Source organism: Mauremys reevesii, linkage group 2, assembly GCF_016161935.1.
Source record: "Mauremys reevesii isolate NIE-2019 linkage group 2, ASM1616193v1, whole genome shotgun sequence".
NCBI lineage: Eukaryota > Metazoa > Chordata > Testudines > Geoemydidae > Mauremys > Mauremys reevesii.
The window spans coordinates 29271490-29288272 of NC_052624.1; the positions used below are offsets into that span (position 1 = coordinate 29271490).

Consider the following 16783-nt stretch of genomic DNA (forward strand, 5'->3'; position numbering starts at 1 on the left):
GGCCAGCTCTTGAGCCGACCGAAGGCCGTGAGTGCGAAACTGACCCAGGTGAGCACCCAGCCGAGAGATGGGGTGTCTGTCACGAGGGACCCTGAGGGGTGAATGGAACAGCATCCCTGGATACACCAGGGAGGGCGCTGACTCCCGGTCGAGGGAGCCTAGGATGCTCAGGGGGAACGAGATGACCATGAGTATGCAATCTCTGCCCGGGTGGTACACCAAGGTGAGCCACGATTGAAGTGGACGGAAGCGAAGCCTGGCATGTTTGGAAACAAACGTGCAGACAGCCATGTGACTCAGGAAACCTAGGCAAGTGCGAGCCAAAGTTGCCGGGAAGGTCCGTAGACCTTGTACAATTGTTACCATCGCCTGACACCGAGGCTGAGGTAAGCAGGCTCTGGCGAGACTGGAGTCCAGGATGGCCTTAATGAATTCTATTCCCTGTGCGGGAATCAGAGTGGATTATTCTATTGATCATCAGGCCTAGACACAGGAATAGGTCCGTGTCGATGCCCACATGACTGGTAACTTGGGCCCGGTGGTCCCTCGAATGAGCCAATCGTCTAGATACGGAGAACGTGTATCCGACGGTGGCGAAGAGAGGCGGCGACTACAGCACTGCACTTTGAATACACTTGGGCTGTATAGAGGCCAACCGGGAGGGCCGTATACTGAAAACGACAGTAGGCCCCAAACCGGGGGTACCTTCTGTGTGGAAGAGAAATGGCGACGTGAAAATATGCGCCCTTCATATCGAGGGCGGCATTCCAGTCTTCGGGATCCAAGGATGGGATGACGGTCCCCATGGGTACCATGCAGAACTTATCTGCATCGTGAACTTGTTGGGGTCCCGCAGGTCTAGGATAGGTCTGAGACCTCCCTTCGCCTAGGGGATTAGGTTTTGTCCTTAGATACCTCCTGTATAGCTCCGATGAAGAGGAGCATTCGCACCTCTTGCAAGAGGAATCGCTCATGAGAGGAGTCCCTAAGAGGGACGAGGATGGGTAGGCTTTTGTCCCATTGGTGGTTAGAAGGACCGCAATTTTGGCTCCTTTGAGGTCCTGATCGACGCCTACGACTGCGTAAGCGACGCCTGCTGGCAAAGTCCTGTCTTTGACTAGTCGCAGGGTAAGAGCGGTGAGGCTGGGGACAGAAAGGTCGGCGCTGAAGCACCGGCGTGTGCATGCCGAGAGAGAGCGCAAAGTGACCCTGCTGCCCTTTAGGCTTTGCAGCCTAGGGCCAGTTTTTTCAGAGAACAGGCCTTTGCCATTGAAGGGCAAGTCCTGTATAGTGTGCAGCAGCTGCGAGGGAAGGCTCGATAACTGGATTCATGAAACGCGCCTCGTGGCAACACCCGAGGCCAGAGTCGTGGCAGCGGAGTCAGCTGCATCCAACGAAGCCTGGAGGGAAGCCCTCGCCAGCTTCTTCGTCTGTTTCAGGGCATCGAACTCTTGACGGGAGTTCTGAAGAACTGACTCTGTAAATTTGCCCACCGCCACCCATAGTAGCGGCTAAGCAGGGCTTGCTAGTTTGCTACACAAAGTTGCAGGGCTCCCGCCGAGTACATCTTACGGCCCAGTAAGACCATTCGCCTAGCCTCCTTGGATTTAGGGGCTGGTGCCTGCTGGCCATGGTGTTCCGTTCCATTGAGGGACTGGACGACAAGGGAGTGGGGGGGGGGGGAGGAGATGTACATATAGGTACTCGTACCCCCTGGAGGATACCATGTACTTGCATTTCAATCAGAGGAGGGCCCGAGAAGTATGTTCCTGCCCCCGCCTCATCTGGGGAGGAGGAAGAAGAAAGGCCAGGTACAAGCGGGTCCTGTGTGGGCTCGCACACCTGGACGACCTCCTGATCCGGTGGGATCTGGGAGCCCGGTGGCTGAACCGGGGCTTGCTCTGTACCGGTCGGAGGGGAACGGCTAATTGTCGCCTCTGGCACCCAGAGCTCCGACGGAACGGAGCGAGATGGGACCACCGGTACGCCTCTGGCGTGGTAGTACACCCAAGGTGACTAGAATGACCACTGAGAGGTCTCCTGGAAGACTCTGGAGGGCACATCAGACAACCGAGTACTGCGCATATGAAGTGTTCGCACGGGGCAACACTGATGCATGGCTGGATGGCCCTGGAGGAGCTGAAAAGCCCTTGGTAGAGTCTCCCTCTCTAACTGACGTCGCTCAACGCGGCACCGGGGATCGGTACCGGGAGACATACCGGTACCGAGAACGGGACCTGCCACCGGAGCTGTGCCGGGCGGTCGACCGAGAGCGCGAGGCTCGATGATCAGGAGTGGCTATGGGAGTCCCGGTGCCTGGGGCGGTGCCGGGAGCTGGATCGGTGCTGAGTGTACCGGGCCGGCAAACGGGACGCTGACCGGTGCCGCGAGTACTACTGGCACCGAAATGGAGAACGGTGCCGAGACTGCGAGCGGCGTCGGGACCTCGATCGGTGACGGGACCGAGAACGTCTGCGGGACCATGATCGTGAACGGTGCCGCTCTGCGGTGCCGACGCCGGGTGGCGTGAGCAAGACAGGCTCGCCGATAGACAATATAACCGGGGGTTAAAGCCGCGCAGGCTCTGCCCTTGCCATCAACTCCCTCGCTGTGGAAATGTTTCCAGCGTGGAGGGAATAGTGAGCTCGACCACAGCTCTTGCCTGGCCGGAGTTAACGGTGCGGATATTGTCGGTGCCGCGGCAGACATCGGTGCCGGGCGATCCGACTGAGCCTAGCGCTCGGCCACGGAGCAGATGGCTCGGACGCAGCTTCATAGCGAGCTCGACCCCGGTCCCTACAGGGTTGCTTTCCAGCACCGGACTCGACAGCTCTTGCCTGGCCGGAGTTAATGGTGCGGATATTGTCGGTGCCGCGGCAGACATCGATGCCGGGCGATCCGACTGAGCATAGCGCTCAGCTGCGGAGCAGGCGACTCGGACGCAGCTTCATAGCGAGCTCGACCACGGCCCTTACCGGGGAGCTTTCCAGCACCGGACTCGATAGCTCTTGCCTGGCCGGAGTTAATGGTGCGGATATTGTCGGTGCCACAGCAGACATCGGTGCCGGGCAATCCAACTGAGCATAGCGCTCGGCTGCGGAGCAGGCGGCTCAGTCGCAGCTTCATAGCGAGCTCGACCACGGTTCGTACTGGGGAGCATTCCAGCACCGGACTCGACGGCTCTTGCCTGGCCGGAGTTAATGGTGCGGATATTTTCGGTGCCACGGCGGACATCGGTGCCGGGCGATCCGACTGAGCATAGCGCTCGGCTGCAGAGCAGGTGGCTCGGACGCAGCAAGGATATTGTGCCTCTTCATCCTCCAGGAGAGGGATCCATGCCGAGTGGAAGCCAGCGACGGTCGGTGCCGAGAGGCCTTGGCGGTACCGGCGATCCGGTGCCGAGGGAGCGCTCCTTGAAGACTAACCAGCGCTCGGCGCCGAGAGCGGAGGATCAAGAGCTGCCTCCCTCAGGAGCTGTTTGAGATGAAAGTCCCGCTCCCCTTTGTTCTCGGATTAAAGGCCTCACAAATGCGGCACTTATCTGTGAGGTGAGATCCCTCGAGGCACTTAGGAGAGGATCTCTTGTCGGCATCGGCTTGTGGCCGGCCGAGCATTATAAAACCCTGTGGACCGGGCATCGGACCCGGCACTGGGTGAGGGGAAGGGGATAAACCCCGAACCCCTGTGAAATAAATACACTATACTATACTACAAACAAATAAAGTTAACTACAACTATAAACATCTGAACTATATACTTAACGAGAGAAACTACGAGTAGCTAGGGAAGTGGAGGTCAGCTAAGCCGCGCTCCACTGTTCCAACGACCGACACGGGCGGTAAGAAGGAACTGAGGGGCGGATGGGTCGGCAGGGGTATATATCCTGCGCCATAGCGGCGCCACTTCAGGGGGCGCCCAGCCGACCCACCGAGTGTTGCTAAGGTAAAAATCTTCCGACGAACGTGCACGCAGCGCACACACACCTAACTGGAATGCATAGGAGCAATCACTCGAAGAAGAACTAGCTGAAGGCATGCCTCTCTTTCCTTCAAAGTTCTTTTAGCAAAGGATTTATACACAAAAAACTGATGAGATGACCTTTCCCCAAGGCAAAAAAAGACATCTAGTGTGCCCATTATCGATTGTTAGCGTCATCTCAGAAAAGAGGCAAAACTTAAAGCCAGCTGACTAAGGATGAAACATCCTTTAACCCTGATATCAGGAAGAAGTTCCTGATATGAGAGAGAGAGAGAGAGAGAGAGAGAGAGAGAGAGAGAGAGAGAGAAGAAGATAGGTAAGCCATCAAAAACTTGCAAAAGTGAAAACTATCATTAGTAAAACTATTCCTAACAAACCCTAATATATAAAATAATCCACAAAAGTCTCTGTAAAATTGTGTTGAGATTCTGACACTGTGAAGCTTCGCACAGCCATGGCAGTTGGGCCAATACAACTCTTTATAGGAGGAATAGCTTAGTGGTTTGAGCATTGGCCTGCTAAACCCAGGGTTGCTAGTTCAATCCTTGAGGGGGCCATTTGGGGATTAGCCCTGCTTTGAGCAGGGGGTTGAACTAGATTATTGCTTGAGGGTCCCTTCTAACCCTAATAATAACAATCTATGATCAGTACAGGAACACTCAGGGGATTGCATAGCCCCATCAAATGCTGCTGGCCAAAAGAATCCAATCTTGAGCACGTTGGGGGGGTACACATCAAGGATGGAATATATATGGACAATACATCTCAAAGAAGAAATGCCACATACTAACAAAATTCAATATTTCTTGCATTTCATTTACAGAAAAAATATCTCAATGCATAAACATCAATGCCAAAATCCTTAATGCCACAACTCAGACCACTAGTAGTATGATTTAGAAGTGAGCTAAACAACATTCTGGCTATTAAAGACAAATGACCACACAAAGCATCCCACTTTGTCCTGAATTCCTATATATATATTACCACTATAGCTTTTAAAAATTGAACTGGCTTTGCTCAGGTTAACTGTCAGCCAGCATATCACACTCTTCTCTAATCTGCAAGCAAGAAGTAAAGAAGACTTTCCCCCACTTTTAGACTCCATATATGTTTATGTTAGTTACAAATTCAGAATACTCACACTGACCATTTCAAATCCATAACAAAAAGCAGGAATTAAGTATTAAAATATTGTAGGGCACCAAACTGTAATTTTCATTCATGTAAGTATCCCTACCTTTTTCTCATTAAATTTCCTTTTTTTGTTTCTGCAGCTTTCTTAGGTTTAGTAGATCCTTTGGGATCTAATTTCAAAGGCTGTAAGAAAATTATATTATAATTAGAATACAAAAATTGCCAATTGGCAACAACATGCATAGGATTTCACCTAGGAAATAATCAGTTTTACTTAATTATATATACCTTTTCTGTTGGCAAAACTATTTATTCAGGGTACAATTAATTTTTATTGTTTTAGCTCTGATAATGTCCTTGGTACTATACAAGATGCAAATATCAACAGTCCCTGGCCTGAAGAACTTAAAATCTAGAAGATAAGCACAAAATGATCAAATGAACTGAATCGTTTTAAATAACTTTAAAAAGATCTTAATCTGACCAGACTGACATTTTTCTTAACATGAAGGCTTGGGGCACTGAGACTCAGAGGTTGATCTATGAATAGAGAGTTTCCTGGGAGAAAAAAGGCACAAAGCCAGGACATGAGAAGGAAGAAATTGGTGCAGGAGCATTGACATATCATAAAATGAATGAAGAGGAATGCAGATATCTATGTCAGGCGGAGTTGTGCAGGGCCTTAAAGACAAGGATAAGTTTAACATTGACATGGTGGGCAAAGAGAAATGAATGAAGCATCCCAAATAGAGGGGTGAAATAGTCCAACCAGCAAGGACCACATTTCTGGCTGCTGTGTTTTGGACAGTTTGGAAGGAGCAATATGGATAACGGGCAGGCCAGAAAGGAGAAAGTAAAGTAATTAAAGCAAGAAAAAACTAGTACATGCAATGAAGGTTATTTACCAGTGACTGAGGTTCTTTGAGATGGACTCTCACATTCTTGGAATTATGTGCCAACTAATGCAGCTGAACAGTGGAACTTTCTGTTAGCAGTGTCTGTTAGAGAATTAGAGCATTCAGGTGCCAGCTCCCACCCCTCAGCTCAGCAGTCAAGCAAGTTCTGTGGACAGGGTTATAAAAGCGGGTACTGCAGCAGTTGCCATCTCAGTTCCTTCCAGCACTAATGCAGAGCAAAGATTAATTATGACTCTGCAGAAGGGGGGAAGGAGGGTAGAAAGTGTGAATATGCAGAATCCATCTCAAAAAACCTTGGTTACAGGTAAGTATCCTTCATTTCATTCTCAAGTGTCCACTGGACATTCCCACTTCTGGTATAGTTTGGTAGGCAGTCTACAGAAAAATGGGTGATAGGACAAGATGTCCTAAATAATTAAAGATTGGAGGACTGCCCTGCCTATTAGCATCATATGTAGCAGCTATGTCTTATGTGTAATGTTTGAAGTGTGTATTGAGTTCCATGTGGTGCTTTATAAATTTCAGTTAAAGGAACATGTCTCAAGCATGCTGTAGAACAGGGGTCAGCAGCCTACGGCACACGGCCCAACAGGATAATCCGTTGGTGGGCCACAAGACATTTTGTTTACATTTACCATCCGCAGGCATGGCCCCCCACAGCTCCCAGTGGCCGCGGTTCACCATTCCTGGCCAATGGGAGCTGCAGGAAGCAGCAGACAGCATGTCCCTGCAGCCCACACCGCTTCCTGCAGTCCCATTTGCTGGGAATGGCAAACCATGGCCACTGGGAACTGCAGGGGAGCCATGCCTGCAGACAGTCAATGTAAACAAAATATCTCAGAGCCCACCAGTGGATTACCCTGATGGGCTGCGTGCCGGAGGTTGCCGACCCCTGCTGTAGACGTAGTGACTGCTCTGGTAGAATGTGTTTTAATAACAGGAGTACAAGATTGTCAAACATTCTTATAATCCTCTTCTATAAATTCTGACCCATCTAGATAAAATTTGAGCAGAAACAGTTTTACCCTTCAATTTTCCATACAGGAAGCAAACAGCTTATGCAAAGTCCTAAAGATCTTGATTCTCTCTAGATAGTAAGATAAAACTCTTTTTAGATCCAGACAGTGCAACTTTGACTTGCTCTCACGGGCATGAGTTTTTTGGAAAGAATACCTGACAAAACATGAAAATCTGACATTACTTTCAGTAGAACATTAGGGTCAGGACAAAGCACTATCTTGTCCTTATGAAAAACTGTAAATGGAAGGTAAGCCATTAAGGCATGAAGTTCATACCTCCATCTAGATCAGTGGTTTTCAACCTGCGGTCCACAGACTCCTGAGGGTCAGCAAACTATGTCTAAGATTGCCAAAGGCAGGACCATCCTTACCCATACACAAAGTATGCAGCTGCGTAGGGCACCAGGAAATTTGGGGCACCACATTTCCTGGTGCCCTGTGCAGCTGTGTGCCGCTCTAGGCCCTGCCCCACCTCTTCCCCAGGGCCCTGCTATGTCCCAGCCCCGCCTCTTCTCACCCCAACTCCCCCCCTTCCCCAAAGCCCCTGCCCTGCTCCTCCCCTGCCCCACCCCTTCCTTCCCCTGCTCAGCCCCAGCCTCGCCTCTTCCCACCCCTGGGGACAGCAGCAGGGTCAGGCCTACATTCACCAGCGGTGGGAAGTGCAGCCACCTGGCCCCAGCCGCATGGACGGTGAGTGCTAAGGGGCAGTTCCCCGCTGCCTGCCAAGCCAGCCCCGCCCCCCATGGAGGCCTGGGGCCAGCCCTCCCCACGGAGGCCTGGGGCCCCACACACACACACCCCATTGGGGGGGCTGCATATGGCCCCAGAATAGCTAGGGATGGCCATATCCAAAGGGGTCCACACCTCCGTTCAAAATTTTTTGCGGGTCGGCCAATGAAAAAATTTTGAAAACCACAGATTTAGATGATGTAATTGCTATAACAAAGGCTGTTTTAGATTAAATAAAGATATAGATGATAATGGTTCAAAAGATGGAGACATGAGTTGGGTTAATATTAAGTTTAAATCCCAAGGGGGAATTTGGTCACTCACTGGCAGATAAGAGTCAGTAGACCTGTCAGAAACCTTTTGACAATATAACAAGAAAAAATGTTTTACCTTTCCCAGGTATATGTAAAGCTACTATTGCAGCTAAATGTACGCTAACTGAAGGAACAGATAGACCCTTAATTTTTAGAAATAACAAATATTCTAAAATAAACTGGACAGGAACCAAAACTGGATCAATACCATTATCAGAGAGGCCCACAATAGAAATCACTTCAGTTTTAAATCATAACATTTACATTCTAGAATTGAGCAATACATGCTGCACATCAAGAGGAAAAGAGTTCTCTAAATCTGTTAGAGCCCTATCGCCCAGGCCTTGAAATATAGCAATTGTGGGTCTGGTTGGTATATTCTCTCCTCTTCTTTTGACAGAAGGTTTGGATAACCATTTGAATTTCGCCTTGGAAAGGAGCATTAAGTCCATGTACCATTATTGTCTCGGCCATGCCAGAGCAACAAGTATCACTTTGGCTGAATCCTGCCTGACCTTTTTTACAACCTTCAACATTAATGGAAAAAGGGGAAAGCATACATCAGATCTGTTTTCCAATTGAGGAGAAATGCATCTGTTAACAACTGAATGCCCATGTGTGCTTGGAAAACCCCAGTGATCAAAGATGTCCTGAATCACTCATTCTTTCAGAAACCACTTGTGCATCTGCTTAGTTGGTTTACTAGCTCATTGTGCAATTTTGCTAAGTGCAAAGCAACTGGATAAATTCCATGAGGTAAACACCAATCCCAGAGTTTTATTGTTTCTTTGTAAAATTGAGACCAGCGGGTTCCTCCCTGTTTGTTTACATTGTATATTCCTGTCAGATTGTCCAGGGCAACTTGGACCACCAAGTGCTAACTGGATATCCCATAGTTCCTGAACACTGATGTGAAGATGTTACTCTTGAAGATTCCGAAGACCTTTTGTTAGTAAATGGTCAAGGTGCATTCCAACCTGTTTTTGAAGTATCTGTTGTCATTATTACAGAAGGAGTCAGGGTACTTGCTCAGTACTTTTTTAAAAAAAACAATGAGGAGTCTGGTGGCACTTTAAAGACTAACAGATTTATTTGGGAATAAGCTTTTGTGGGTAAAAAACCCACTCCTTCAGATGCATGGAGTGAAAATTACAAATATATATTGGCACATGAAGAGAAGGGAGTTACCTTACAAGTGGAGAACCAATGTTGAAAGCCAATTCAGTCAGGGTGGATGTGGTCCACTCCCAGTAATTGATGAGGAGGTGTCAATACCAAGAGAGGGAAAATTGCTTTTGTAGTGAGCCAACCATTCCCAGTCCCTATTCAAGCCCAAATTGATGGTGTTAAGCTTGCAAATGGATTGTAGCTCTGCAGTTTCTCTTTCAATTCTGTTTTTGAAGTTTTTTTGTTGAAGAATGGCTACTTTTAAATCTGTTATTGAATGTCCAGGGAGATTTAAATGTTCTCCTACTGGCTTTTGTATGTTACCATTCTGATGTCTCATTTGTGTCCATTTATCCTTTTATGTACAGATACTCAGTACCTCTGATACTCAGTACTTTTTTGGAATTAATCCTCCGTAAGAGACTATTTTGAACTTTCCTTGGAATGATAATTATCATGAAGATGCTGTGTCTTGTGGGGCTGAAATTTCTGGAAACCCAATGTTGGAGAGGTCTCATTTTGCATCTAGCATACTTTGTAATGTACATTGTCAATGCCAAAACACCCAGAAGGGTGAGGAAGAGCATCACTTCTTGAGATGGTTCCTGAAGTAAGCATTGTACACTGGATTTCAGTCTTAGGAAGTCCTCACTGCTCTGGAATCAAGAAAATGCTCCCATGAAAGGAATTCTTTGTGTTGGATTCAAAAGGGATTTCTTTTTTATTAAATATCCTAGATCTTGGAATAGAGAACATGTGTCGAGACTTATTTTGTTCTGTTGGGATGAGATTTTGTTTTGTTGGAATGAGCTTTCAGAAATCAGGCATCTGGATATAGAAAAATTAATCACCCTTTTCTTCTCACAAAAGCTACTACTTGAGAAAGGCATTTTATAAAAACCCTGGAAGCAGTAGAAAGGCCAAAAGGGGAGGACTTTGTATTAGGGCAAATGAAAGGTACTTTCTGTGGCCTAGGCATCTTTGAGATCGAGAGCAGCAAACCAATCTAGAGTGGAAAGTGATGGGAAAGTGATTGATCCAAGAGTCAACATCTTGAAGGAGAACCTCCTAATGTAGTTTAATTTTCACAGATCCAGGATCAGTCATAGACCCCAGTCTTTATTTGGAACCAGGGGAAATAATGGGAATAAACTCCCTGATTCCCAAGATTTTCTGGAACATTCTCTGTTGCTCCCTCCTGTTACAGAGAATAGATCTCTGCTCTCAGAACCCTCTCCTGAAAAGCAAGGGAAGATGGGCATGGTATAGAGGAAGGGTCTCAAACTGGATGATGGAACCATCTTTTACTATATCCAAAACCCATCTGTCCATAGTGATGTTTTGCCATTTATTGTTAAAAGTGGGACAGGTGGTCTCTGAAGGGTATTGGAGAAGAGCCTGCGGTCAGTTTTCAGCTCTCGAGAATATCATCAAACCTGACATCTTATATTAGGCAAAGAAGAAATGGTAGAAGATTCCTTTAGTACCATCTTTGTTTGAAGGATTGTTTCCTATATTGAGACTGAGATGGAGGAGCATGCTGTTGTTGCTGACGTTGACACTAGTATCTTTAAGAGTAGTAAGATGATGAAGAAAAAGATGGGTAATATTGTCTCTGGTATCTAAACATGGGAATGAGTTCTCCTGAAAGGCTGCAGAAGTCCCAGAGATCTTGCCATAGACCTGGTTTCTTTCATTTTCTCTAAAATGTTGTCTGTCTGAGAACTGAACAGACTGTGTCCCTCAAATGGAAGATCACCAATCTTTCACTTTGTCTCACAGAGGAGGGAAGACAACCATAACCAACTGTACCTGCAAAAGGCTACCAAAGAGGCTACTGATCCTGAAGCAGCATCCAAGACATCCAAGGATGCTCTAAGAGTGTGCTTTGCCACATTTTGACCTTTTTTAGGGCATTTGCTAACTTCCAGTGCTCTTCAGTGACATGTTGTACCAAAGATGAAATTGGCATCTAGACATAACTGTTTGAAAGTTAGTAATCCTCATATTCAAGGAAGACAAAGAAAACAGCTTCCTTTCCAAAGAATCCAATCTTTTCCCTTCTTTATATAGTTAGTAGTGAAGTGTAAATATCCAGATCTTGATCTCTGTATTGGTGCTACTGCTACTATTGAGTTAGGAGGATACTCATGAAACCATGACAAACATTAATAAGGAGTTTGATATAATTTATCTGTTTTTTTTTAATTAGGGTGACCTGATGATGAATTATTCCATATTGATCTTGCTGGTTGACAGAAACCTTCCAACATTGGTAAGGATATCTTTTTGGTAGCTGTAGTACTGAAAATATCAAACTGGGTGAGGAGATTGATTTAATGCAACAGATGGTTGGTTTAATGTACTAACCATTCTGCTGACAAACTCACGAAATTGAATAATGTCCTCAAAGGGAGACAGATGAAGTGACATATTTTCATCAGGAGAGGAATTCCCACCTAACTCCTGTACATGTGGCTGAATGTCCATTTGAGGAGGTGAATCTCCATCCTCCTCTTAAGGTGTGTAGAATGAGCAGTTACTCAAGCTAGAGGCTGTAGATTATTAATAAAGTAAGAATTATCTATATCGACTACAATCCATTTAGATAATCTTTGAGAAGAGACTGATTTGGCCTTTTAAGCCTTCATACATAATAAAGAATCTAGAGAATTTTCTGAATGGTCTTATTCTATTAAGATAGTTTAAGAGAGAATTTCTAACATCCAGTGATGTAACTTCACTTCATAATGATGAATGAGGTCTTAGAAATTAATATGAAAGTCAGAAACAATCTTTGGATAAAATCACTTTAACTGATAACTAGTGGAGTGAGAAGATGAAAGAGGCTCAAAAGGAGACCCCATCAGTGAACAGAGAACTAAATTCAAATTCCACTAGAGTGGTATATCTTTAATTGATGAAAAGATATGCAATAATCCTTTAGAAATCTTTTTATTGTAGGATGGGAAAATACCAAAGAGCCTTGAATAGGGGAATGAAAGGCCAAAATTGCCGCCAGATGAACTTTGACTGAGTTTAATGAGAGTCCTGGATGGCTTGCATGATGGTAGATAATCTAGAATTAACAGAACAGACATTTGTAGAGGATCAATTTGCTTCATCTTCACCCATAAGAGAAAATGCTTTAACTTAGCAATGTACAGTTTTCTGGTGGACAGCTTTATCCGTTCCATAATGACCCTCTGAATCTCACCAGAATGTTTCCTATCTGCGGAAGCTAACAGGAGACCCTCCATGCCATGAGGTGAAGGGATTTTGGATCCAGATGGAGTATGTGTCCAGAGTCCTGAGAGATTATATCTGTCAAAAGGGGAAGAGAATAGAGAACTGCAGTAGGTCCAGATACCAAAACTGATAAGGTCATGCTGAAGCCACTAGGATCATCTGAGCTCTGTTTTGTCTTACTTTCCTTAGTACTTTGGGTATTAGAGGAAAGGAAGGCAATGCATGTAGTAGATCATTTGATCAAGAGATTAGAAACACATCTGCTAAAGCACCTTGAAAGAAAAAGGGGATACTTCTTGTTTTTGTTTGCAGAAAGGTCTATTTTTGGGAATAGTCAAATTTTAAATATTTTTGTTAACAATCAGAGGGGTAGCCGTGTTAGTCTGGATCTGTAAAAGCAGCAAGAGTCTTGTGGCACCTTATAGACTAACAGACGTTTTTGGAGCATGAGCTTTCGTGGTCACTGCAATTAATGAAAGGATGCATCCGACGAAGTGGGTATTCACCCACGAAAGCTCATGCTCCAAAACATCTGTTAGTCTATAAGGTGCCACAAGATTCTTTGCTGCTTTGTTAACAATGTTTCCTTTAGAGACAATCTGTGAGAAGAAGCCTGTTTTCTGTTTAGCCAGTCCACTAGTGCATTGGATTCCCCTATGAGATGTGCAGCCACCAGGTCTATGTTGTGATTGATATGTCCTATTTTGTATAATTTTATTCAGCTAGCATAGTCAAGTAGTTTGAAATCCTAATACTGAATAAACCTGATGAATAAACAAATTCAATTTATTTGGCACTTTATTTTTCTTGTGGAGAAGTCTTGTAAACCAGCTTAGACCTTTCATTAATTGCAGTGACCACTAAGATGATGGAGGTGGATACAAATTAAAAATACTCAAACCCTTTAGATGGAACCTGATGCTTTTGTTCAGCTTTCTTTGAGGTTGCTTAGATAGCTGATGGAGGAATCTTGAACCTGCAAATTATTTATGGAATGCCCTCATTATAGGAAGGGCTATGCTTCCATGAATGGTGGGTTGCAAAATATCAAATAGTTTACATGCCTTGTCTTGAACCAGTTCCAAACAGAGTTTGCCTTTCTTTTGAAAAGTTCCTGATATGTTTTAACACCATCCCCCAATGAGAGTGTGGAAGTTTCCCCCAGGGAGTGTGGAGAGAAAGCCCTGGGTGAAGAAGGTTCATCTTGCATCTCTTCATCCTCTTCCCATGAGCAAGACTGTTGAGGTTCTGATATCAGCTGAGGTGCCGGATGACTGTGGTATATCCTCATGGTTCATTTGAGGATCTGAATGTAGTCTCTGATAGAAGTTGAAAAATGACTGGTCAGTTTTCAGTGCTGAAACTGGAGGGCCCAGTACATCCAAGGTTGAAATCCATAGGGATAGGGCTTATTATCTCACAGTGTTTGTCCCAAGATCTTGAGATTTCTCGCATGTATGGTGTCTGCAGAGCAACATTCTATAAATGCATTTAAAGGTCCATAAGCCATATCAAGGGCTCCTCTGTGACACAGTATATATCATCCATTTCACCTTTGAATCCATATGTACGACACTGCATTATGAAATGTTCAATGGCTTTGATGTTTTCACCACAGTCGCACAAAGCAGAGTCTTTGATTTTCCACTTGTGCATGAAGTAGCTGCATCTTCCAATGCTGAAGACTACCCAGAACTTCCCATCTGGCAGGTTATGGACAACATATCCCCATAATGTCTAATATCGCAAAAAACACTTTGGACCACGTGACCACCTCATATTTCAGAATCCAGCCATGGAAGGGAAAAATGTCTGGACGTCACATTATCACTGACCCAACAAGTCACCCTCCCAGTTTCGGCCTGCCACATAAACTTTGGATCACACAAAAACGCATCTGAACAGGTCTTGAGCTAACACCGTGAAAGTGAGATCCTTATCATAGTCCTCTTTCATTTGTCTTTTGATTCGAGATGGAGTGGGCACAGGTGGGCTATGACCTGATGATTGATTCCTGCCAGGCACTTGAGAAGATGAAGAATCCACAGAAAGAATGACAAGACACTTACGGCTGTACTGACATTTTTGAAGCAGACTGTCCATCATGTTTATGTGTATGGGAGCACCCTTGGTTGCTCTAATGGTGATGCAGATTCAATTGAAAAAGGAGAATAGTTCAAAAGAGGAGACTATAATTCAGGAGTTATCCTGATGTCTTCTGCTTCTCTGAAGAAGAGCACTGAAGAAGTTTCCAGTGCCTCAGTTGTAAGGAGCGGGGGCGGGGGGGAGAGTACCAAAATTGCCTTCCACCCCTTATCAGGAGGTGTTTTCAGTGTCTTTCACTGAAGCTAAAATCTTTGATGCTGTCTGGACCAATGAACCAGGCTGCTGACATCCCAGTGCTGAAGCATCTGACTGTGCCTGATACATTTAGATTGTTGCCATAGTACCGTGGAAGCCTGAGCCAAGCAAGTTTTCTTCAATGCTTTAAGTCTTGGAGCTGAAGTAGATGCATATCCCTCCAGTACTGCATAGAACAAAGGGAAATCATGCCTCACCAATCTACTAGAATTCTTTGAGGGGCTCAACAAGCATGTGGACAAGGGGGATCCAGTGGATAAAGTGTACTTAGATTTTTAGAAAGCCTTTGACAAGTTCCTTCACCAAAGGCTCTTAAACAAAGTAAGCTGTCATGGGATAAGAGGGAAGGTCCTCTCATGGATTGGAAACTGGTTAAAAGATAGGAAACAAAGGGTAGGAATAAATTATCATTTTTCAGAATGGAGAGAGGCAAATAGTGGTGTCCCCCAGGGGTCTCACTGGGATCAGTCCTATTCAAAATATTCATAAATGATCTGGAAAAAGGGATAAACAGTGAGGTGGAAAAATTTGCAGATGATACAAAACGACTCAAGATAGTTAAGTCCCAAGCAGACTGTGAAGAGCTACAAAAGGATCTCACAAAACTGGGTGACTGGGCAACAAAATGGCAGATGAAATTCAATGTTGATAAATGCAAAGTAATGCACATTAGAAAACATAATCCCAACTATACATATAAAATGATGGGGTCTAAATTAACTGTTATTACTGAGGTGAAGTTTCTCCAGATTCGGCTAGGGAACCCAGCCATCATCCTATGAGAGCAGGTCTGCCAGGAGTCAGAGAGTTTGTGGGGCGAATACCATGTGCAGCAGGTAAGGGTATCAAGTCTCTCTGGGCCACATCAGGGCTATTAGTATGACATTGGCTTTGTCAACATGTATCTTGTGTATAATCTGCCAGAGCAGCAATATCAGACGGAACGCATAAAGGAGAGATGTGTCCCATCTGATTAGGAAGGTATGCCATAGTGATAGGGTGTTCCCCTCCCCGAGCAAAAGTGAGGGCATTTGTGATTCTGTGCTGTCATCAGCGGTGAAAGTAACTTACAGAACTTACCGGTACTGCCGGACTCCTGAGGGGGCATGGCAGGGGTAATTAAAGGGCCCAGGGCTCTGGCCACCAGGGGGAACCCCGAGCTTTGTGGGGTTGGGGCAGGAATTTAAAGGACCCAGAGCTCCTGCTGCTGAGGGAAGCCCGGAGCCCTTTAAATCCCTGCCCCAGCCCGGCCGCCGGAGCCGCGGCCAGGATTCAAAGGGCTCTGGGCTGCCCGCGGCTGAGACCTTTGAATCCCCGCCATGGAAGTCGATGCAGTCCAGCACGGCATACTGGCTCTTGCCGGTATGCCATACCAGACCAGACCAGCTTACTTTCACCTCTGACTGTATGTATGTGTATGTGTATGAATGTGTCACAAACAACGCAGCTGCAGCCTGCCACCAACCAGCAGCGATCCCAGCAACCAACCCCTGTGGGCTGCTGCCTGCAGAGAGCCAGCAGGTGCCGCTGGGCTGGGTCTGCCAAGGAGTAAGTAACCAAGGCAAAAACTACAGCCAGCCAGGGAGGGAGCCGGTGGGGGGGAAGTCAGGGGTGAATGAATGACAACTGGAATAGCCTTCATGAAATATATAAGATATTTAGAGAAAGTTTTGTCAATTTTAGCCTCTGCACTCTGCAGGCAGGACAAAACAAAAAGAGATCTGAGATTGCACCCAATGTCCTAAGGACATTTCAGGTGTTTAAATCAATATATAAAGAGGGTGGATTGGAATGAAAACTACTATTTCTTTCAAAGGAGGCACAATAATTTCCCTGAATATTCAGTTTTCCCCTCCAATCCCTTTGTGGTTTTGTCTATGGGGGCTATTTGCTTTCCCTGTGAATCTTTAGT

The 16783-nt window shown here is 45.8% G+C and overlaps 1 protein-coding gene across 22 annotated transcripts in view; it reads right to left on the bottom strand.

Annotated features, from left to right (window-relative positions):
* The window catches only part of CCDC7 (coiled-coil domain containing 7), a 334724-nt gene that overhangs the window by 183159 nt on the left and 134782 nt on the right, over positions 1-16783 (bottom strand). For all 22 annotated transcript variants that reach the window (XM_039527959.1, XM_039527957.1, XM_039527971.1 and 19 more), the window contains one exon: positions 5219-5298. In XM_039527959.1, the coding sequence (XP_039383893.1) occupies positions 5219-5298 (80 nt within the window). The remainder of the gene's footprint in view (positions 1-5218; positions 5299-16783) is intronic.